The sequence below is a fragment of the Megalops cyprinoides genome, chromosome 4, assembly GCF_013368585.1.
Source record: "Megalops cyprinoides isolate fMegCyp1 chromosome 4, fMegCyp1.pri, whole genome shotgun sequence".
In the NCBI taxonomy this organism is placed as follows: domain Eukaryota; kingdom Metazoa; phylum Chordata; class Actinopteri; order Elopiformes; family Megalopidae; genus Megalops; species Megalops cyprinoides.
The window spans coordinates 16,949,860-16,974,096 of record NC_050586.1 but is presented as its reverse complement, the minus strand read 5'-3'; the positions used below and the strand labels follow the sequence as shown (position 1 = coordinate 16,974,096).

The 24,237-nt window shown below is 38.8% G+C and overlaps 2 protein-coding genes across 3 annotated transcripts; one reads left to right on the top strand and one right to left on the bottom strand.

The window, feature by feature from the left end:
• Positions 1-872: 872 nt before the first annotated feature.
• Positions 873-8,926, bottom strand: hscb (HscB mitochondrial iron-sulfur cluster cochaperone). Its single transcript, XM_036527178.1, has 6 exons — positions 8,481-8,926; positions 5,219-5,315; positions 3,807-3,896; positions 3,322-3,466; positions 2,972-3,019; positions 873-2,798 (listed from the first exon to the last, which is right to left on the bottom strand). The coding sequence occupies exons 1-6, from the start codon at positions 8,870-8,872 to the stop codon at positions 2,701-2,703; spliced, it is 870 nt and encodes a 289-aa protein (XP_036383071.1). The 5' UTR covers positions 8,873-8,926; the 3' UTR covers positions 873-2,700.
• A 326-nt stretch (positions 8,927-9,252) lies between these two features.
• chek2 (checkpoint kinase 2) lies at positions 9,253-24,237 on the top strand. Of its 2 annotated transcripts, XM_036526691.1 has the most exons (15): positions 9,253-9,342; positions 10,375-10,655; positions 12,134-12,258; positions 12,505-12,637; positions 13,100-13,190; positions 13,295-13,391; positions 13,504-13,557; positions 13,961-14,025; positions 17,353-17,452; positions 19,692-19,778; positions 20,017-20,180; positions 20,948-21,063; positions 21,402-21,487; positions 23,937-24,002; positions 24,143-24,237. In XM_036526691.1, exons 2-15 carry the CDS (start codon positions 10,424-10,426, stop codon positions 24,227-24,229), a joined length of 1,503 nt encoding a protein of 500 aa, XP_036382584.1. In that variant the 5' UTR covers positions 9,253-9,342; positions 10,375-10,423; the 3' UTR covers positions 24,230-24,237. The 2 variants fall into 2 exon arrangements, with proteins under 2 accessions (XP_036382584.1, XP_036382583.1); XM_036526690.1 differs by having other exon boundaries at positions 23,937-24,215.

The following is a 24,237-nucleotide window of genomic DNA, read 5'->3' as shown; positions in this document are numbered from 1 at the left end:
AAAGCACACAAAATAACTTTAAAATATGACCTTGCATTCTACCTCTCTGAAAGCACATGCTTCAGTCAGAAGTTGTCATGTTTTATACACTATTTAGGTTCAACACATCTGATATGTGTAAACATGTTACATAAGCAGGGGTAACAACAGAACCCTCTAAAGAGAGATCATACAGAACGGCATCAGATATCAACATCTCCCTGTTCCACCAGACTGGTGTATGTAGCAAGACACTGAATTTGAACCACAACTTTACAACACTAAAAAGTGAAAAATGGTTGGTTTTGTTCAGTCCATGGTGACACAAGATCAAAGTGATTTTTTGATGTCATTAACTAAAGCTGAAATTAATTGGAAAATAAATAAATAAATAAAACAAAATAGAAATAACATTTGAACAGTCCTGTGAAATTTAACGCCCTGAAAACACAACTCGCCTTGTCTTCATATTACATCTATGTGATATATTAGATGTTAGAATTGTGGCTGGTGATGAAAGAATGTCATCATGTGCTAATTAAATTGCAATAATTAAAAAGTGGATTATTGATGTTAATAATTATAATTACTGGTTGTAAGAATTTATACTTGACATCAAATTCAGATTTCTTCACTTTCACAATGGAATCGATGATTGATGGAAAAAAAGAGTAATGAAGAAGCAATGAAGTAAATACAGGAATTCATCAAGAATTCCAGTTTCATTTTAGTGAATTAATGATATCAAAAATTACAATTTCCACTAGTAGCAATATGCTATTGGAAAATTAAAATAAAGTGTATCTAGAAAGTCTACACACCCTTTTAGATTTTTTTTTTTGGGGGGGGGGGGGGGGGGGGGGGGCGGGGGTGTATTAAAGGCTAAAATCAAGACAAAAAAAGTATTCCTTTAGTCTTTATTTACACATTGTAACCAGCAATATGTAAGTGAAAATCAGATGTCTGTTATTCAAATGTATTAAAAATTAAAAACTTTGAATGTCTTGGTTGAATAATCCTTACATTAAGACTTTGTGGAAGCACCTTTTGCTTTGATAACTGCAATGAGTCAGAATTGTGGAGAACACATGACATTGTTCCTATGTGTATATGGTGGCCATTCCTTGCCATGAAGTCCTGCAGCTCTTTTAATGTTGCTGTTCACCTCTTGGTGGCCTCCCTGATGACTCTCCTCCTTGCATGGTCATCCATTTTGGAGGGACCACCTGTTCTCGGCAAGGTCCTAGTGGTGCCATATTTCTTGATTATTACTGTGTTCCATGATACATTTAAGGCCTTTGATACCTTTTCCTAAGCCTCTCCTGATCTGAACATTTCAATATTTCGATCCCAGAGACGTTTTGGTATCTCCTTGTTGCCCATAGTTGTTTCCATACAATGGCATACACTACCCCTTTTTACCCTGAACTAATACAAACCACTTCAGCTGGTCACAGGTCAGCTTTGGGTGTGTTGCCTTTTCTTTTTACTTTGATATTGTGGGTTACCAAGTCTAATTGAAAGTGGAAAAAATCTGAATTAATAGGTTTTCATTTCATTTCATTTTACAGTTAATTTATATGTTTATTTTACAAATCCCTGCCATAACACACAAATGTATAAACCTGAATACTAGTTCTGCACCATTTGTCATGCATGCGCATATAAATGGTAAAATAATCACGTGCTGTGCCATGTTGCAAATGCTTTTAAAGATAGTGTGGTAAGCCTGTCACTTGGGTGAGCATTGGTTATATAGCAAAACTTATTCAGAAACACCTTGATTGGTGTTTGCACCTGGTGCATACATTAGAAAGTTATGCTTACACTGTCAAAATAGGTAAGCACAATGTCCTAATTTATCTAACATTCTTTTTGTAAGATTTACTGGCAATTACACACACTCTACATATTGTAAGCAAATACTGTTTTCATAATGTGTAGTTGTGTTTTGTGTTGTGTGTTGCTCATATCATGACTAAGACAGCAACAGCACAATAAAATGCACAAACTGACTTTCAAACAACATCAGAAGTAACTTCTGGGGGGAGGGGCACTATATTGAATAAATACCATATTTTAAATACCATATCTTTCCTAAAGCAGCAAAAGAGGCTTTCATTAAAAAAATAATAATAATAAGACAGCTAGATGACAGCTTGAGCCACAAAGGAGAGGACAACAGCAAGGAGGTGTTAGTTGGAAAGGAAATACACAGCTGCACAGGAAGGAAATGAAAGTGGCGGGGGGGGAGACCACCTTTCGGGTGAATAACACTTATTTGTTGACCGTGGAGTTTCCTCAATATTCTGCTTGCCCACAATGAGTGAGACATCCTGTACATCCTGTTACTGTAGCTGACACTACAAACTGTAGACAATGATTAGTGTACAACAAATACAAAATATTTGTGACCGCTTTCCACCAATTAAAAAGAGAGAGGGAAATAAAGGTGTCATTAATTCAAAGGTCCCTCAAAAACAATTTCTGTAAAGTACTACATTTGCTTGCAGGTTATTAATCTAAAATCATACAGGGTGTGATGCATCTTTTCTTAGCACAAAAAACAGGGAAAACAATGCCTTTACTATGATTATTTAAATGTGGACCTTAAATATACTTTATTCTAAAAATGTCCTTCGACCTTCAAAACAGATGTATTATATTAACAGCAAATAAAAATAAAATAAAATAATATGCAGGAGCAATCATGGTAGATCATCACACAGCCATCACAGACAGCCTCTCTTTAACCTTCTCCTGGATGTTTGCAAAGTATTTCATTTCCACAATCAGGACTTTGGCTGACTGAAGGTCTCCTGGGAGAAAAGGACCACATAATTCATTATAATAAACACTTTTGTTTATCAATGAGTCTTAGAACTCAGGTAGAACGCTTTGTACCTTGACAACTTTAAGAAGAACATATTAAAATTGAACGAGCGGATAAAAATTGAAAATATTGAAAATATTGTGGGGGTTGAGACAATACCTTTTTTGAAGGACGCATTTATTTTTTCTATGAGATCTTCCACTCTACCTGAAGAAAAAAAGTGGACATTTGTTATTTCATTTTCAAAGAACTGACACATTGTAAGAGAGGCAAATGGAAAATCACTTCATCATTTGTTTTTCTTTTGTTATTTCATTTTCAAAGGATAGACACAGTGATGATAGACTAGAAAACAATGATGGGGAGTAAAGAATTAAATGTAATAAGAGGAAATGCTTCTCTGTGTGAGGTAAAGTTTCGGTTTATGTGCTAACAGTGAAGATTAAACTATTTCAAAGAGCAAGTTACACAGTGGTAAATGGTAGAATACCACTAAAACTGGCTTTGACCTTGGATTGAACTCCCAATGCCGTTGACCTCCTCTTTGGTTTGTGTCTCTTCCAGCCTTTCATTAATCTCCATAATTTCCAGGAGAAATCCTGGATCTGCTGAAATATCAGTCCCTTCTTCCAGATGCACGCCCCCAAGTTCCAGCTGAAATGAAATAATTAAGTCACCTTTAACAACGGACTTGGTACATTTTCAAATGCTGGACACTGTGGGGGGTGCTGTAAGACCTTGTTTATTTCAGTTCAACAGGTTCGATGTAGTTCAAGTGAACCCAGTGCAAGTGCGGTGCATTTTCACTCAGGCTCTCAGAGCAGAACAAAGATATATGAATTGCCTGTCAAATGTTAATGAAAATCTAAACGCTTGGCTTGGCCAAACGAAAATGGAAAGGAAAGAGAACGCTAAGTGATTCTGGAACCCTCACAGCATGAATGCACAGCTCTTTTAAGAAAAATCAAAGATGTAAATATAGGCCAGTACTTACCATATAAAGACCACGACTCAAAGGCTTGAGTAGAGTCTTGTAGGCTTTGTTAACCAGTGCAGACTGGATTTCTGAATATTCTTGTTCTTTCTGTAAAATTGCCAAATCAATTACAGCATCCTTTTTCTTCTAGGGAAATTACATAATCTGATTTATTCACAAAAAGTGGCTAGACAGAGACACCAACAGTTAAATGTACAAATGATACAAACATGTGAATATAGAGCATGGTAAAGAAAACAGCATCAAAGATACAGTTACAATTTGAGGATCCTTCAAAATCACTATTTTCTGTGAGATCATCTTTGTCTGTGACAGGTGTGGATGCTCACAAGCAGGAATCAGAATGGTCCTTGCTGTACACCACACTAATCAGAAAAAAGCAATGAAACAAAAACTGTGTCTGCCAAATCAAAACCTTGGAAAAAAGAATTATGAATTATTTCAAAACTACAATGACACAGTCACACCTCGCCTTGCTAATCTGCAGCTCTGTGTTTTGAATATGCCTGAAGGTGCTCATTTCACAAGTGCTAACGCCTGGTCGACAGCGGTAATTGGATTTTCTAAAAGATCTCCTGACTTTTTAATGGTGGAACGGCTTGGGTCCATCAAGGGACAGAGGTGTGTGAGAAATATGAAAAATGCTACAGGAGGGAAACCTGTCCTGAAGATGGCCAGAGACTGCTCAGCTGTTAGGCCTGTCCAGTCAAATGGGATCAATAAACCAAGGCAGAATCCAGTGGGGATTACTGTCCTTAGTCCCTGCATCCACCCACTCCCTTATCACAGATAGAATAATCTGCCCTCCAGTTTAATGATTTGGAGGCTGGTCACCCTTCACAACCTCCCTTCAAGCTACTTGGAACTCTGGAGATAGGAATGCCCAAATGCACCAATGAACAGTACACCCCTTATATGGGTACTAAAACAGTATGTGGCACTATTGGAATTTAAATCTGGTTCTCTTCTTTTAAGCTTTACTTCACTGATGAGAAAAAGAAGACCTTAAAAACTGTATAACAAGCTGTTGTTAGTAAGACTGTACCAGACAGCTGTACTCATGGATATCTATTCTTACATAACATACAATTTACAGACTCCATCAATCCATTCACTATTGGGTTTGACAGTCACAGAACTACAAGCCATTCTTTGACTACATTTTAATTCTGTTTGCTTAGTGAACACCTGTACTCCCTTATACACATTTACACTGATTTACATATCTTACATTTTCAATCCATTACGGATAGAGGTGGATATTTAAAGGCTACAAAGCAGAAGCTACAAAGGTACAATGGCTGTCCTCTACCCTGCACAGGAAACTTTCACTCTTACAATCATAAAGGGGACTTTCCAAATTCAGGCTAAACCAGGAATTACAGCGTTCTCTCTCTTCTGGTTGGTACCTGGGTTTTCCGGCTGAAGTTGTCAGGGTGCAGAGACCGCTGAAGGTGCAAGTACCTTTTTTGCAGCCTCTGGGTATCCAAAGCAAATGACTTGTCACTGAAAAGGCAAGGCAAAGTTTAGGCACGCACACAGTAACATGCACCAGTAGGTAAAAATATGTGAAAATAATGCATCTTGTGTTATACTATTGTTAAAAAAAAAAAAAAACTGACCAGAACTGTTCAAATTCAAATTGGCAGCAGCTTGACAGCGCATGACAAATGTTTAGTCAGAGCCTAAACATTTAGCGATATGAAGAATAGTGGTGATTATTTAGTAATCAGTATATTAATGGACTGATTAGTTTAGTAGAATTAGTATACGCCGGGACAATGATGATTGTATTCTGTGTAGTTTTTAGGCTGATCACAGAGTTATGACCTGTGGCCTACATTCCAAGAAATGCTGCTATGTTGAACTAATCATGCACACAGGCATACTGAAAGTGTGTACGTGGCACAAGGCCGTCCCAACGGAAAGGCCTATGATTTCGAGCACTCATATAGCTGTAGTTTGGTATTAGGTCAGTCACTCCATATTTAATCATGTGGAAATGCATATATTACAACATATATCACAACCAAGATATCTTAGATCTTTGAGGCTTCTTATAGTAAAAGTTTTGTTCTTGGGTGATATAGGGATTCTCTACCCGGTGGGACTTTCTCCCACTCTGTCTCCCATGTCAATGTTTGTGACAAAGAGGAGTTGGGTCAGTGTGTACTCCCTTATCCATCAAGGATACCCTTTGAAGCAATGTTTTTCCAATTAGGCGCCAGACTCTAGACGATACAAGGTCAGGTATAATCAAATATCTGGACAGCTTAGGTCATCAGTTTCCCACTCTTTAGGATGGTATCAGATGTTCTTTGTGCAGCAGAGTTCCAGTGCATGTGTGAGAGTCAGTCTGTGAGTTCCAGTCACCCACCTGCAGCAGAGACAGACTGGATCGTGAGAGGTTGATGAGTGTGTAAGGCGTGAGACTCTAAGTGAGACTTGCGTGCGTGTAACATCTGAGCCGACCATTGCGTGTGAAGCCTTGCTGTATTGAAGACCATCAATAAACCTGTTTCTACCTCTCCTTCAACCACGGTCCAGACTGAAGTTCTTTGTGTAAGTTTATTAGTTAGCCTGCGAGTGCATCAATTTCACCGAAAGCCAACAATACTTTGCTAACTGTACAGTGGATGCAGGAAGCAACTAACATTAACAGTGTGCACAGGACGTGCTTTTGACATTGTGTTTGGGTTGAAATCTAGTTTTGACGTCAGATAAACATAATGGGAAAAAAAAGAGGTAATTCTGAAGACATTGTTGGATTTGTATGCCTACAAGGACAAATGTGGTGACTTTATTACAAACACAGATTGACAAAGTTCTCATAATTACTTGAATTATCAGTTATATTAATTTGTCTTTAAAAAGCCAGCTTACTGTTCTCATAATACAATTGGCTTGAAAAGCCATCTTATTATTCTTCTCGTTTATTATTTAAAATGAATTACTTATTTACAACCATTTCCAATTGACTAACATGGATACAATGTTCAGAATCTGAACAGTCTACGATGTTCAGCTGACGTCATAACGGGCCTGCTACAGTAGCCAGAGATGTAGATCTCTTCATCAAAGCTTTTAGCTATTAGCTATCATGCTAGGCTTTTTCAAGACAAATTAAATCCGTCTCCAAATTAACCTAGCTAAGTTGACTTGAAAAAGCCATTTATTGTTCTTATTGTTTTTTCTTATTATTATTCAATCCGATTTCCTGTACATAACTTCTACACTGCAAAAACTTGGCCAATACGTTAAAATAGTATGGGATTGCGTTGCTTGTGCGTTTGTGTCAATACCTATTTTTTTTAGATGTTTATTTTACATCGAAAAATTTCCCGATGATTAATATGGACTGAATTTCCAGCTGACGTCACAAAAATATTGCTACAGCTACGACAGACTGCCTCTGAAGTTAACCTTTTAAATCAGGGCTGCTACTTCTCTTACTTTGACTCTTTCCGCCCAAATCTCTCTTCCGCTCACTTACGAAATCTGTTCACATGTCTTTTTATTGACAGTAGAACTGGACATGCAAGTAAGATAACTGGCTGAATACAGAATTTCCTACATAGAAATTGCATTGCATTACCTAATTAGAATCAATTCAAGCACAGTGGTTGCCTAAAGGTGTAAACTCGCTTTAGGTAGCTGGCTAGTGAGGTAACGAGCCCAAAAAAAGAATTAGGTAGCTGGATAAGAAGGTGATCATGTAGGTAACCTGCGAGTTAGCTGGCTAACACTGAACAATGAATGTTGTCTATCTTCACAAATATGATGTGAGAATTTCGCCTTACCCGGTTGAACATTGATTATGTGAATTTTAAAAGATCCATTTTCCGTTTTAGCTACATCACTACAGGTAAACATATTTGTCAGGTCTCATATGTTTCTCATATTGTTCTGAGACTCTCAGACTCGTCTGTCATTCTCAGTTGTTTTAAGGGGTTAATTGTGACATTTTTAACTGTGTGCAAGGAATATTGGACAGTTTTTTCTACGATGCTATAGGCTACAATAATATTATACTATAATTGTTGTATAATTTTGTGATGTTTACATTTGCGGTAATTCCGACTACTGCTCATTTATGTCGATTGGTGTCCAGTGTGTTTGAGAAACATGTGAACACGTGAACAATAAATACAATAAGCGTCAGAATTATTTAAAACTGCATATCTTTTCTTGAAGGCCAGGCCACACTTCGAATTCAGAGGTTCATTTGAATGTAGCGCAGCAAATGCAAGTTTTAGTACAATGTATAGGTCGAATACAATATCGCTTCAATTTTTTGTCCAAGGACGTCAATATGGGAATTGTATATTGTTACTAAGTGAAGTGAGGCTGTTCAAGGCCAGAGTAATCGTTGAGAACATACAAGAGTCGCCAACTGAAGACACATTTCGAGCATATTGTAAAAAGGAATCGTCTAACAATTGCTAACCCTAACCCTAACCGTAACCCTAAACCATGCCCTTTTTAAATTGAGCCCTTGCCCAACAAAACATGTGTGCACGGTCCAATATACACGGTCATTTCGGACACCACGTCTGTTACACAATGTGACAGAAATATAACGAAAATGTTTTTTGCTTGCAGCCAGTATCTTGTGCGTCCAGTGGATTAGCGGAACTAACACAAAATTGGATAATCCTTGCTAATTCTCACCAGTCCATGATGTCGAAGTAGTTCGCATGCTCTTCGGGAGCCTGGATAACTTTACAAGCCGGACAGAAGAATGCAGGAGTTAGGTGGACAGGAACCCCACACTTCCAACAGCTTCTAATTTCTGAAACCGTACAGAAAGTCCTCGATAGTGAATCCCGATACACAATGGTATGACTAGATCTGAAACAGCCCAAAAGTTGTGATGTTGTCTCGAAGCATCCTTTGGTGACCAGTGCGCCTTTAATGTTGAAAATGAACGCTGTATCCAAGATCGTGCTGCAATAAGTTCGGGGCAACACATTTTGAAGGCACTTTGTATTCGCAAGTAATGTGTTCGCATTTCGAAACCCGCGGGATGTGCAACTGCACCTTAACGTGTTCAGTGCCTGCATATCAATTAGCTTGCCGTTTCCTGCTTCTAATGTCAAATTTCTATATCGCACTTCCTTGAGTTTGTTAAGAGGAGGTTAAAGTTCAAACAGGAAGTTTTGTAATCATTGCCGGGGTGCCGTGTAGGCGAAGAAAAAAACGCTTGTATAAGAAACACTAACTTGTCTTTTAAAGTTATATTTATGGCTAAGTCGTTATACATAAAGAATGTACTATTGTCATTATTACTGTTATAACCGACTCCATTGGTTTTCTCAATACGATGCGCAGTAAATCAGTTCGCACACATTCATTACGACTACATTTACCATCAGGCTATTTTATGAAAGCTATCTTGAGGTTAGTGATTGGTTGATTTTGTAATACGTGTTCTGATTGTTGATATGAGCGGTGCAACTGAAGTGATTGGAGCGAAAAATTGCCGTACTTGTCTTGGGCACGTGTTATCGATATCGATTGACCAGAAAACCAGGTGAGTTTATCAATGCCGGCTGGAATGTGAGTCTAGGTGTTAACCCCTTGCCCTGTCAGTTCTGTTCTAGAATGCTAAGCAAATGTAGCCACAGCGAATTTCCGAATGGTCAGCGTGGTTCCCGTGCACGCTTGACTAGCTAATTTGACTACTTGCATAGGATTTTTGGGCTACGTAGCTAGGTTGCTAAGTTAGCCAACAACTAGTATACATCGGAAGAAAGATGGCATGCAGCTAGCTCGCCAGGTACCTAGATTCACGATCCCTTCGTAACATCCTTGCTGGAAATTGCACCAGTGACATCTAACATCAGCTATCTTGCAACCGATACCTCGTGTGATTTATCAAAAATGAAACTGCCCCCAAACACAGGAAAATGGGACTTTCCATCTCATTCTGTGGTTGTCCGTGTAACAAGCTGGCATAGCTCTTCCAAGTCTGTATAGCTAGCCAGCTGACTTCATGTTTAGCTGGCTGTTTGTTGCAACTGACAGCTGTTGTGTTAGTAAACATCTATTATGCTGGACGTTAGTCAGCGTACCTGTGACACCATTTCAAGCTCTAACGAATTTTGCAAAATATTTAGAACACGTTTTGCTATTAACATGGACATGCCTGATATATTGGTTAGCTAGGTTAATTGGGATTTACAACCATAACAAAACTGCATTGTGTAAAATTGTAATTATTTGCATGCATTCGCATTTAGTTACTAGATGTTTACTATGTTATGTAACAACGCAGGGCTGATTTTCGTATGAGTGTCATAGCTTATCCGTGGCGAACTAGCAATCAGTTTTTAGTACGAAAGATGCGTATAACTGCAGGGAATTGCTTGGTTTAGTATGAAAGTAAATCAGGATGTGGCTCTGTCTGTGAACGCAACACAAGGCTACTGAATCACTTTCTTAACAAACTTGAAGGGATGGTCACAAAAAGGGGCTTTGAATGCAGTGAACTGTTTCCTGGAGTGTAAATTCCACGTTTGATATAAAATACAATGATTCACTTAGGCCCCAAATCTAATTACAGGGAGCCACCAACTGTGTGCTGAGTGTGTCACTTCCAGGGCAGCCGCACCATGTCTCAAGAGGCTGACTCTAGCCAGTCCCAGGCTCCGACTCAGTCACAAAGCAGCTCCAGCTCTTCCTCCGCCCCAGCATCCACTAGCCAGTCCTCCTCCTCCTCAGGGTCTGGGACGCTCAGTTCTGTGGACACTGCTCCAGTGCGGGACCTGGCATCCATTCCGGAGGAGCCAGAGGTACAGCCCTGGGGGTGCCTCCTTCCCATGGAAAGGGGCTTCAAAGTACACAGTGAGTGGGCTCTCATGCTGATCCAAATCTTTATAGAGGTTGGGGCAGTGTGGTTGAGGCAGTGGTATGTGAGGGTGTGTGTCAGGATGTAGGATGGGAGTAGTGGTATGTGCAAGGTAAGAAGGCTGAGAGCATTCTGGGAGGCTAGGCCAAGAGAATAGCCCTGGACTGGCCAAAGAGGCAATATTGCATTAGCAGGAAGTCCTACCGGTGGGTGTTCGAGATAGAACAGGTGAGGGAAGAGATGTGCCTTGGCCAGTTTTTGGGGGGAAGCAGGCAGTGAGGAAGGGATAGACTGATCTTAAGAGCACTGGTGTGGATGTCTTCCATATGTTTTATATACAGAGCCACCTCTGCTTATTTTCTTGCTTGTTCCTCAGTCCTCCCATATCAAGAAATTGATACAGCCCCTTGTCAAGCCACTTGTTTATAAGCCCAAACACTGAAGACGATGAATTAATTACCACTTGCACAAATATCAGCAATGTTTAGATCCAACATTGTCACATGTTGAAATCAGTCTTACTGTTTATAACGACAGACAGTGTGGACGTGTGTGAAGTGTTGTGCAGGGGAACGTTAGCAACAAGCCTTGGATGATGTCCTGATATACCTGTAACCTGTAGGTTGCATTTTCAGACACAAATGCAGTCACATTATTAAAATCGACTTCGAAATCTTGTAAGCATTTCTTGATGCCATCTGCAACCGAGGAGTGATTCATGGTGGAAAAGTACACTGTCAGCAAGGATGAGTTTCAGTTTATTAGAGATTGATTTTCCTTGGAGAACAAATAAATATGTAAAACAAAATGGTATTCACTAGTCTTTAATTGTATTATTTGTTGAGTCGTCCATAACTAGAGATACACTGTCATGTATCAGTCAGTTCTTCCTAATTTGTTTTTATTGCTCCACTGTTTATGACATTCTTGCTCAAAAATGAAAGAAATTTGGAATTGTGAAGTTTTGTCCTTCATCATTTTCATTAGTAAGCAGCTTATTGTTTCAGAATCATATATAGTATCACAAGAAAGACAGTATGATACTGGTAACCAGTCATTATACCAGTGACGTTTGACCTTACGATGCTTAAGATGCTTATTGTTGACAGGTTTGAACTGACTGGATGTGCAGACATTTTTGATGAAGTCATGATGACCTTTAAATAAGTATTAATAAGGATTTAGCGAATGATTTATATTCCTGAAGTATAATTTTACAATACCATCCCACTGCCTTTCGTAAACTATTCACAGTGTTTCTATAGACAGGTGTGGCATTATCAATTACATCAATTATAGTAAAACTACACGCAAAAAAATAAAAGCTGTAACTGGCAAATCTGAGGGTGACAACAAGAAAGACTGCTGTGGCACTGAGTCCATTTAACTTGCCAGCGGTAAGTGGATATGTGATATTGAGGGCTGTGTTGTTCAGCGATGTTGTATGAACTCCCATCATTTTGTGCTTTTCCAGATTGTTCAGAGGACGAGTACTGGTTTGGACGGGACCGGACGTGTCATTACTGTTTCAATGACCCTATTTTAAAAGCATCTGAAAACTTTACCACTTACAGTAAGAAACACTTCAGAATCTTCAGGGTAGGTCATGCTATTTTTTAATCAAAGTGGAATTTAGGTAGTATAGCCAGTCAGGATGTTACAGAGTTCTCCTGCATTTTAACAAGGGAATTAAAAACATACATTTAAGGAGGATTTCCCTTTATTTCATTCAAATGAAATGCATCTTTTGATTCTGCTTTATTTTTTAGTTTATTGGAAGTATACCTGTTTTAACATTGTCTTAATGTTTTGAAGTTGCATTGAGTCAAGGACACTATTTTGCAGGAACAAGACATTGTCTACATTGAGGACACAAGTGTGAATGGAACCTTTGTGGATGGGGAGCTTGTTGGGAAGGGCAAGAGGCTTCCACTGGCTAACAATGTTAAGCTGGCTCTCACTCAGCCCCACCACAAAGGTAGGAACCATACCTGAGCCATCAGTAAGGTTAATTTGTATGTATTGATTACACCCCTGTTACATTTTAATGGTTCACGAAATGAAAAGTTCTGTATTTCTCATAAAGCCTCCATTGTAAAAGAGATACCACAACTCAGTGGATCTTCCACATTATGTAAATGTTTAATTAGTTTTAAAAGATTTCTTTGATGTACAAGACAAAGTTTGTTTGTAAGTCATCCAGGATGTGACCCATACTGATATTTCACAATGAATAAGAACCTTCGTTGTTTGCCATGTTTGACATACAGACATCTTGAATAGTAAAATTCATAAATTTTCCAGGCTTATAGAGCCTGGGTTCATCTGTAGCATTTATGACATAAACAAGCTTCGTTCTGATTTATCTGATCTATTCTGATTTTACCCTGTCAAGGGTTAACCAGAGAATACCTGGTTTGGTATTGTTTCTTTCCCACAGTGTTTATGTTCATTGATCTCATGGTGGCTGAACAGTCAAATCTCCCCAGAGAGTTCACAGACAAGTACCTGATTTCTAGAAAGATTGGCGCGTGAGTAGATTATCACCATGTCAAATAGGTCACTGCACCTTTCTCCCCTTTGTGTGAAATGAGACATTTTTCAGTGTCTATTTTATTGCGTTGTTTTGTTCCAGAGGCGTTTGTGGTGAAGTTAAACTGGCATTCGAAAAAGCAACATGCAAAAAGGTAGCCGTGAAGACAATAAATAAGAATGACTTCCCATGCACCGGAGTAAGTGCAAGGAATATAACATTATTTTTTCCCCTTTTTTGTTATGCAGTGATTATTAAATGAACACAGCCGTCCCAGTCAAATACAAATGATGTCTTCTCTCTCAAACTAGACTGCTGCACGAAATGCAGAGAGAGAAATTGAAATTCTGAAAAAGGTAGACCATGTACGTAAGTAATTTGGATTTTAATTATTCTAATTCAGTGGGAGGGATTACAACCAACACTGTTCAAGGTGCTAGTTCTATCCCTCTTTTCAGCATGTCACAATGTTTTCATATATGTACATTTCAAAAATATTACTCCAAAGATATTGTTTGTGGCTGAATTTTGATAATACTCAGTTTTAACCAGAGCATGACAAGAAAAGGGTTATATGTTGGAATCCTCACTCATACCCCCATTTTATCTATACGTATAATACATACAGACAGCCGCCAATCCACGACTGCTTAACAACAATCCACATTTCAGTGGATGTACACAATCACATGTTTTATGTAGCTGTTGATTATTTCTCTGACAACATGTGCTTTTATAAAGCTGGCTCATTTTTTCTGGACTCTGCAGCCTTGTTTGATCCAGACAGAGGACTTTTTCCAAACGGATGAATCCTATTACATTGTATTAGAACTGTAAGTAATGCATTTTAGCCAATTCTGTGCATGACTTCATTCCCCGCTGTTGAATATAGCCACTTGATCAGACATAAGTATACTTACATAAATGTGATAGTGTAATACAGATATTATAGTAGCACAGAGAGCAGAATTTCTCTCAGCAGAGGTACATTTAAAACGTGGACTTAATATTTAAAGACCTTTCTCGTTTAATATATGTTCCACTGCAGCAGCCAACCCAAAAAATATTAAATCTATTCATATTGAAAATTAAAAAGCACTGTGGAAAAAGTCTGTACATTTGTCCCTGACATCGGTGGTAGCAGTTTCTCAGTGAAGAAAGTTGGAGAATGGAAACTTTAATAATAGATGCGTGTCGTTGGTCTGACAGAAACAGATCATGTAGGGGTGGGAGGTATGCCGCCTGCCAAGTTATGGGTTAGCAGGGTATACCCCATACTCATATAGCACTGAGAGTTAGGCCCTTTTTGGGGTGTCCTTCATAAATAACCATCATGATCCTGACTTCTGACTCCTTATAAACATTTACTTCTGTACCATCAAACTTTAATCTGAATACAGAGAATTTGGATAAAACTTATTAAATTTCTGTTTTTCTTTACTTTTTTGCCCTTTTTCTCATTGGCTAATTATCATAATAAAAATTATCTTAATAATAGTAATACTTATCACCAATGGTTTTTCTCATTTTCAGTTTAACCATAAGTTTAACCATATTCTGCCTGTACGTGTCATTTGTTCATTGTAGCCAACTGCAGTTTAAGTGCTACCATTATTGGTAACATTACAGGCACAGCCTCCTCGGATGTGATAGTAAGGTTACAAAATTCCATTCCATTTCCTTTAACTGTTCCAATGAGAAATCAGTTGGTCTGAATACTCATGGATCAAAACAGTACAGTTTTTTCAGGCTGGTTGTCGTACTTGTCAAACTTAATTGAGTAAAATAAAATCCTAGATACCTCCTCAAAACTGTTGCTAAATTAACTAATGCTCAGTCTGCGCTATCTCTAACAGTGTACAGTTGTAACGATTTTGTGAACTTTTTTGATTAAAAAAAAAATCGAAGAAATAAGAGATGAGATATCCACCCTCTCCCTTACCTTTACCCTGGGACTTTCACAAGACCTGACATATCGCCTAAAGCTGCTCAGTTTCTGGAGTATTTTTCCCCTTTGGGACCACTGAACTAGAAAGAATTACTATGTCTTCGAAATCATCTACTTGCTCACTTCCAATTCCAACCAAATAAATGAAAGATTTCTTGCCTATACTTTGTCAGGCTATGCTATATATTGTTATCACTTCTTTATCTTAAGGTTATATGTCTACACCCCTAAAACTGGCCATAGTCAAGCCCCTTCTGAAGAAACCAAATTTAGATCTGAAAAATCTTCAGAACAACAGACCAATTTCAATTTTTCTTATCAAAAAGTTTGGAGAAAGTCATACCTGGACAGCTCCTGGCCTTCCTCAATTCCAGTAATATAGACACCTTTCGGTGAGGTTTTAGACCTGGTCACAACATTGAGACAGCTCTCATTAAGGTTGTTAATGATCTACTCATGTCTTCTGACCATAACTGTGTCTGTGTACCTGTGCTTCTTGACCTACCTGCTGCCTTGGACACAGTAGGGCAGCAGTGTGGTGCAGTGGTAAGGAGCAGGGCTTGTAACCAAAACGTTGCTGGTTCAATACCCCCATTGAGTCACTGCTGTTGTACCCTTGGGCAAGGTAATTAACCCTACAGTTTCCTCTGTGAGTATCCAGCTGTATAAATGGATTAAATTGTAACCTTTGTAATTTACTCTAGATATGAGTGTCTGTTAAATGATAATAGCGTAATAAAATGGAATACCAGACCCCTTGTTGTTCCCTCTTTATGTGTTGCCAATTGGAGATGTCATCTGTAAGCATGAAATAAGCTTTCTTTTTTTTGTACTGATGACAGACAGCTATATGTCTCAGTGAAGTGTGGTGGATTTTGAGATCTCCAGACTTGAAGCATGTCTTAAAGACATAAAGCTCTGGCTTTCATCAGGCTTTCTGCTTCTAAATTCAAGCAAAACCAAAATGATACTCCTAGGCCCAAAAACTGATCTTACCATGACAAATTTTGTGCTCAACTTTGATGGTCACTTAGCCAATCCTAACCTACTTGTTCATGCCCTTGGGTTTACAGTTGACCCAGACCTCTCTCTACAGTCCCATACAAAAAATCTTGCAAAACTAGCATTTCTTCAGCTACAAAATGTTGCCAAAATTAGGCCTTTTCTTTCTATGAGAGATGCAGGAAAACTGGTTCACGCATTTACGGTCCCTCAATTAGACTGTTGTAATACCCTTCCTGCATGCTCTAACACCACCTTAAGTCATGATGCTTATGTGTTATCCCATGTTATAATTTCCTTTAATATTTTCCAGGACTCTCTTTACCACCTTTTCCCAGAGTTAGGGAATAATTTTCCATTTTTCTTGCCCAACTTTCTGTTTTTTTTTTTTTTTTTCAATTTTATTCCATCTGGAAAATGCACTATACTATATGTACAGCGCTTTGTGACAATCTCAGTTGTGAAAATGCGCTGTAACAAATAAAATTTGATTAATTGACATAATGCCCTGTCAGAAAGTTAAGTTGCTCTGTATGATCAGACAGTATTACCCATGGTGCACTGCAAAAGCAAAACCAGGTCTTTGAGAGTCTATTTAAGACCAAAACATGAAAAGATAGTCAGTTTATTTTAATATGCATGCATTTTCCAGTTGAAGTGTTTCCCGGGAAATCTAAACAGCTGAGAAAGATTAAGATTCATGCATGTAGGTCTGATTTCCTCCCCAAATCCCTCTATAAAGAGATAAGGGCATGTTCTTTTTTTATCTGTAGTGTTGCTCTGCAGCAACAAGGTCATGGAGTAGATACTCAGTTTCTGAATTGCAAACAAATAATTCAGGCAGAATAATTGAAGTACTGAATTTGAACTTGCACAATCATCATGGCTTTATCACTACAAAGGTGGTTTGAAATAAAAGAATGTCCTCCTGGAATTGGCTAATTTAAATTTGTAAAGCCACTCTTAGACAAACAAGTAACAGACAGCTGTGCAATTTGTACCTGATTGTTAGATGGACTTTTCTGCATCTCCGCTGTGACTTAGGTGTGACCAGTGAGGCAGAAAAACAGTGACAACAGTGCTTTGATGTATCAATGAAATATGCATAAGTCAATTCTCATCTGCTCAAAAATCAGCCCTAGAACTAACATTTTGACTAATGGCACATGGTTTCGATGCACACATCTAATGCTCACTGTTTCTTTTTCAGCATGGAAGGCGGAGAACTGTTTGACAGAGTCAAAACTAAAAAACAGCTTGACGAGTCAATTGCCAAGCTGTATTTTTTTCAGATGTTGCTGGCAGTAGAAGTGAGTGGATTGATGTCTTTTCTAAAACACATTCAGTGTCTGTTCTGAAACTTGATGTGCCATATGCAGGGGTGCAGCTGGGGGGTGGGGTTGGGGTGTAAACTCTGAAGTTTCCCTGGGACCACGCCCAACAGGGGACCCAGGCTACAGGTTTTAGCAAGCTAAATGTAGTGTATTAAGAACAAATTTCAGTGAATACATTTTCATGGTCTATTTTTGACACAGCAGCAGTTTAAAGACTTAATAATCCTCTACGTATACAGCTCTCTTTGAAGATTTCTTAGGGTGCTTTCACACTAGAGCTTTTGGTGCGGACCTGAGTCCACTTGAGCCATTAGTTCGGTTCATTTTGTTGATGCGAACGCTGTTTTCCGAACTCGGGTGCGCACCAGGGATCGTACCTGAATCCTCCAGAAAACGAGGGTCTGGAGTACGGTTCACCTGAACTCTAGTGTGGTTCGCATTTGGCGTGAAAGCTATCCCATCTAAAACCAGGAAGTAAACGCTATTGATGACGTGTAATTTGTTATTTGCTTGTTGCATCTAAAAAATATTCGGGAAATAATTGCAGGTAGCCACACTGTTCGCTCACCTTGAGGGTATGCGTGTATTCATTTCGCATTGCTGCCTGTCTCCGCAAGAACCTCCCTATCCGAGCAGCTCGCATCACTCTCAGTCATCGGGACACATTTATGGCATAGTGAAAATGTCGAACACAGTTATTTTGGTGCTGACACCATATTAACAAAAAGAAAACTAGTGTGGCTTTCCATTTTCCCTTTTGCGTCGTTGCCTGGTGACATTGGTAAATAAAAGCTGCATGTTCCTTACGTGTCGATGACGTAAATGGACCAGGGTTCGCAACCAAAAAATGTAATGTGAAAGGAGACCAGCGGGGGCAGGGGGAGTGGGAAAAAATTGCACTCGAGTTCGGACCAGCCAAAACAGACCAAGTGTGAAAACAGCCTTATTGAAGCTTAAAAACACATTATGCTTGCATTTGACATAAACTGATGTTAAGCAAATTGGTCTCTCAGCTCTTAGAGCTGACAGTCTTCTAGGACATTTTATTTCACAATTCGTTGTTTAGTGAACTCCCTGTGACTGGAATGTAATATTTCCATGTATAGGTTTTGTGTCAATTATATACTCACACCTGCAGTCACTAGGACAAAAGGATATTCATATTATTAAAGCCTAGGAAAAGGATTTTACCATCATTAGGGAAACCATTGTTGAGGAGGCAGTCTGGGATAAAATATTCACTATATTCAGTAAGAGACCAAACCATCATCTGATTCATACTGAGCACTACTCTTAAGATTTCATACCAAACATAATTCAAAACCTAATTGCAATCTGTGTCCTCTTGGCACCTAGGGGACATTGAAACATATGATGTGGGAATTTCCTGGGGTTTACAAGTTTTGGAGGAGAGTGGCATCTATTTTGTCAAATTTGATAGGTGTGGATATCCCCCTTTGACCAATTCTTCTGTTAAAAAATTCTTAATATTCATTACATTACATTCATTTAGCAGACACTCCAGCCAGCACAAAAGAACATAAGTGCATCCGTTCAGGTTGAATGAGCAACAGTGTCAGACCAGGCTTCCTTTCGCTGAGAAACAGCATAAGGTCTGGCTTGCCTGTTTAACTGCCGCCAAGAAAGGTATAGTGCAGCGCTGGTTACCATCACATAAATTGTATTTTAGGAAATGGCTAACATTTTTTCAAGATGTGGTTGTTGTGGAATTATCCATTTCCCAAATCAATAAGTCTCCAGCTCCCACTTAAGAGAAAAGCTGTGGCAGACATTACAGACTTACTGAAAAGCTGTCCATAGAAAATAAGATGCTATATATTGTAGCTGTTGCTGATATATTGGTGATGCAGTGATTATCTATATATTGAGATCAGATATATTGATAGAAATACACACATATACACACTCACAGATTACAGCTTTGTTATCATATAGGCTGTATGTGACAAGGGAGGGGTGGTGTGGGGAGCCCAACCACAGATTTTTTTCTACAGGCCTGAAAATTCCATGTTGCTCCCCTGGCCCTATGAGGCAAATGAGATTTAATACCTAGTTTAATCAAATTAAGCTTTGTGTACATTGCCATTTTTAGATCATGCCAGCAGTTGGAAAGGTAATATGCCTTGTGTCTGCAGTCAGATCGATATTAGAGAATAATTCCTTAATCTTGCACCTTCTCCCTCTTCTCTCACAGTACCTTCACAGCAACGGAATCATTCACAGAGATCTAAAACCGGAAAACGTCCTCCTGGCCTCAAATGATGACATCTGCCTCATTAAGGTGAGAGTGGTGAACCCATTTTTTCCCCTCTTTACCAGTGCATAGATTAAAACAATCTGAAACTTGTCTGCTAATCTCAAGTGACAGCCAAATCCCTTTCATGTGAGCTGCATCCTTCTGCCGGTGGCTGTTTGCACTTGCACACGTCAGCCATTATGATGATAAAACACAACCTTGCAATGACCCAGCAGTTGGATGATTTAACCAAACATGACAAGCCTCCCCCTCCTGTTCCCAGATCACAGACTTCAACCAGTCCAAGATTCTGGAGGAGACATCTCTGATGAGGACTCTGTGTGGCACGCCCACCTACCTGGCACCAGAGGTGTTCACAGACGCTGTCACGGTGGGCTACAGCAGGGCTGTGGACTGCTGGAGCCTAGGAGTCCTCTTATTTGTATGGTAAGTTTCACGACCAGACATACCCGAACACAGGCCTCGAGGACCAGGCCATTGTTGCAGCTACCATTCACAGCTTAACAGTTCCAGTATAAATCAGTTGATGTCTGATCTTAAAATGACTTTTAATAAAGTCACAGAATTAAGGTGAAATGAAAATAAGAAAAGGTAAGCAAATGTTCTACTTATAAATGTGAATAAGCCCTTCTTATGCCCCCAGTTTTGGAGAAATGTTAATATTTTTCTTTGTAATGGATAAACCCATTAATGTGCACTTTGTAATTATTTCTAGAGCAGGTCAGTTAAGGTACACACAATCAAAATAACTATTTTTTAGATAACTTTAAATACATTTATAATAGTTACTAGGTTTGTTTAGAAATGGTTACTATCTCGCTCATGTAACTAGCCTGTGAGGCTAGCTGTAACCGTATTACATTATATTTAGCATGCCAGCCTAGATAGTCCTGTACATATTTTGTGAGTAACTCCAATATCTAATATTATTCTAATATTTTAGGTAATAGTTAAGCTGGTCGGTTGTTTGCTGCACATCAGATGGAAGTGTTAATATAATTTACATAATTTTACAATCTTCGCTCAATAGAAAGCACAATTGAATTGTTTTGATTTATGATTTTTTGAAACATAACAGCCTTTCTCACAGCAACTGATGTCTTTAACCTGGAGGTGTCTTCCAGCAATGTTGATGCTGTCTCACAGATCCCTATGTTCAAATGTTGTATACTGACTGCCTTTTTCCTATGTAGTTTAGGAGGGTATCCCCCGTTTCACACAGAGGGGACTGACATGACCGTCATGGAGCAGATCACTCAGGGATATTACCGGTTTATCCCTTCAAAATGGGACAGGATATCAGACAAAGGTACAGTCCAAAGTCCCTCATCACAGAATGTTACCATGTGGATCATGTTACTGGATATTTTTAAAGCTGTTTTGCTGTACATGAGACCAGAGGAAGAGGGACAAGATCTTATATTTACATTTACATTTATTCATTTGGCAGGCGCTTTTATCCAAAGAGGCAGAGTACAGCACAAGCAAAAAAGACATAGTTAAGCCATTTACCTTAAAGTTTTTCTTGCGGATATACAGATAGCCCTGTTAAAATTGGAAACCCTTTATCGGGTTAATTTGAACCCCTTCCCCCACTAAGTGTCTTACACCTGAAGGCAGATCTACTTCCTGTTCCCTTTTCCTCAGCCAAAGATCTTGTTAAGAAGCTTCTCGTGGTGGACCCCAAAAAGAGACTGACCATTGAGGAGGCACTGCAGCATCCATGGTTGCAGGTAAGAACTTCAACCCCTGGAGGCTGCATTAATGTAAAATCCAGCATTATACACAATGCAGTGTTCTGTAAATCAGACAAAATGAGATTCTTGCATTACTAAAAGATACAGTATCTTCCCCTAGCAAAAAAAAAATGTCAAGCAAGCAAGTAAAATAATTGGTAGCTATTAAATATCCACAGCTACCAGATCTCTACCACCAGATGTTATTGAAGAAATCGCTATATATTCTGAATGACCCTACACCACTTAATTATTCCCTTCAAATATTTTCCTTGGGTTGGCAGTTTACAGTTTTCCTTACATGAAAAATTGCATTGCATCTGCAGTATTCATCCTTTGAAAGAAAGTAAAGATATGAATTTGCCTGTGTGTAATGGTATCAGTTCAGATGGAGGACTAATGTTTATTTTTTACATGCATACATGTTTTATACTTAGCCACACTGTAAGCCAATATATATATGCCAAGGCAAGTTTCCATTTGATGTACTATTAACTGGCCAATAAAGTTTTCAGAGTTGAAACTTCTCTCTTCACTCTGATGCCATTTTTAATGTCAGCCTTCTCTACCCAGTACATGACACAGGTTTGGCGTGGGCAGGCAATTTGATTGCCAACATGTTCAGTACATGGGCTGCTATGAGCAGTTCCCAAGCACAATTTAGTAAGATAATAATATGGCTTACTCAACTGTCTCTTGTCCCTAATAAAGTTGAACTTTACTCTCCATAAATGTTCATGTGATCAGTATCAACATTGTATACTGTTTAAAGTGGGGGGGGGGGGGGGGGGAGAAGTCAGTTTGCACTTTGTTTATGTATAGCAGCAGCAATTGCAATTGTTGAGTTATATTCTTAATGTTCAGGCACTAAAACAACTGCACTAGGTTGGATGGCATTAAACAAACCATAGTGCATCTGAGGGGTTTATAAAAAATAATATCGGAGAGGCCCTCCCGACTTTAGCTTCTACAAAACCTGAAATACACTGTTAGTTCAAACATCAAATGAGGTATTGTTAACCACAACAAATTTGGAAGACCATAAAATCTGAAACATGTCAATGAGCTTAATGTTGTTTTCTGAAATGCATCTACTAGCCAGTCTGAAGTGTTGGAATTGTATGTTGTAACAGCAGAAAATTCATGTGTGTGCATACAGTAGACAATCTCAGTAAGGCTAGATTGTATGTAAATATATGTGTCAAGCACAGAGAGAGTGTAAAACTTAAATGTACTTTTTAATATTAGGAAAACACATGATTTGTATGCAGACAGAGCTCTTGTTTTAGAAAATACTTCTTTGGTGATCCTATCAGAATAAACCCAGAAAGTGTTGTTGTATGCAGTTCTGAGTAATGTCTCAATATAGTTTGTTCACAGATGACTTTATAGTCATGTATTTTTGGAGGATGTGTCTTGAGTTGTTGACCATACATATATGTAGCTCACTACCTCTATACTGTTGGGTTCCACAGATTTTCTGTCAGCCATACCCTTCTCCCTTTCAGTTGTGTATAAACTCTGCAGACATGCTGGACTGTAGAAATAAGAAAGACTAAGAAATAACTGCTGGACTGCAATTTTCTGTTGTACCAGGTCTCACACATTCTGTGTCGGGACGGTATTTTTAACTTAATTATGTTACACAGCTTGTTTGGTGACACTTGGACTTATAATGAATTCACCGACAATTAATATTACTTGAGAAGGTGCAGTGACAAGCTTTGAATTTCAAAAAGCATGATAAGGTTTCCCTTGCGATTGGTCTCACCGTGCACATTATGCAAAACAGCCAAGTGGATTTGCCAGTGATTTAACAATGAGAAAAATGAACAGAACAGCGTCCTTCTGTTGTGTTTGTTGGGGCTTGCCTGATTTCACTATTAATGCGTTTAATTATGAAAGGAATGCATATGCAGGAAAACACAATCAGAAATGGATGAATAAAAAGACTTTAAACAGCAGGGTAAAACCCAGCAAGTACTGAATATTACTGATATTAAGATGGCACAAGGTAAGGTTACAGCAGCCACGAAGCACTGTACAGAACCTTTTCATTCTCTTGGATGCAAACAACCACAACATGTGCAAAACCTAATTATAACAAACAAAAAACAGGGCAGAACACCAAGCCGTAGCAGGATTGCTACAATTTGAGATTTTCAGTCAAATTGAGTTATCTACGATGTTGCATTGACTTACCAGCTGGCAGTTTGCCGCCTCTCTGCTTCACATTTCCACAAGTCACAAACTTAACAAAAATATGCATTTTGAGTCACAAGATGGGCCCATTCATGAGCAGTCTTTTTTTATTTCCAAAGAAAACATTGTGGAGATTTTATTTTGGGTTTTTTTTTTTTTGCTTGTTTTGGGTGATCAGGGATGTCACATTGGCTTGGGACTGGCAAGCCTGGTTAATAACATACTGCTGATTTTGTCTGCTCAGGATGAGCAGATGAAGGCCACAGCCTTTAAAGTCATGTACCCTGATGGAGCCCCTTCAGATGTGCAGGTAAAGTATTTTGAGAAACTACTCAACATTTATATTTCACATGCTTTGAGGTTTTCTTTTTTCTGTTTATTCTTGACAAGAGTGTACTGGGAACAGTTGAGAAATGGTGAATAACAGCATCTTTACATCTGTATCTGTAGCCTTCTACCAGTCACAAACGGCCACTGGACAAAGATGAGTTGCCAGCGAAGAGGAGGCAAGCTCCACTGTCATTTCAGCCCAAATGAAAACTACC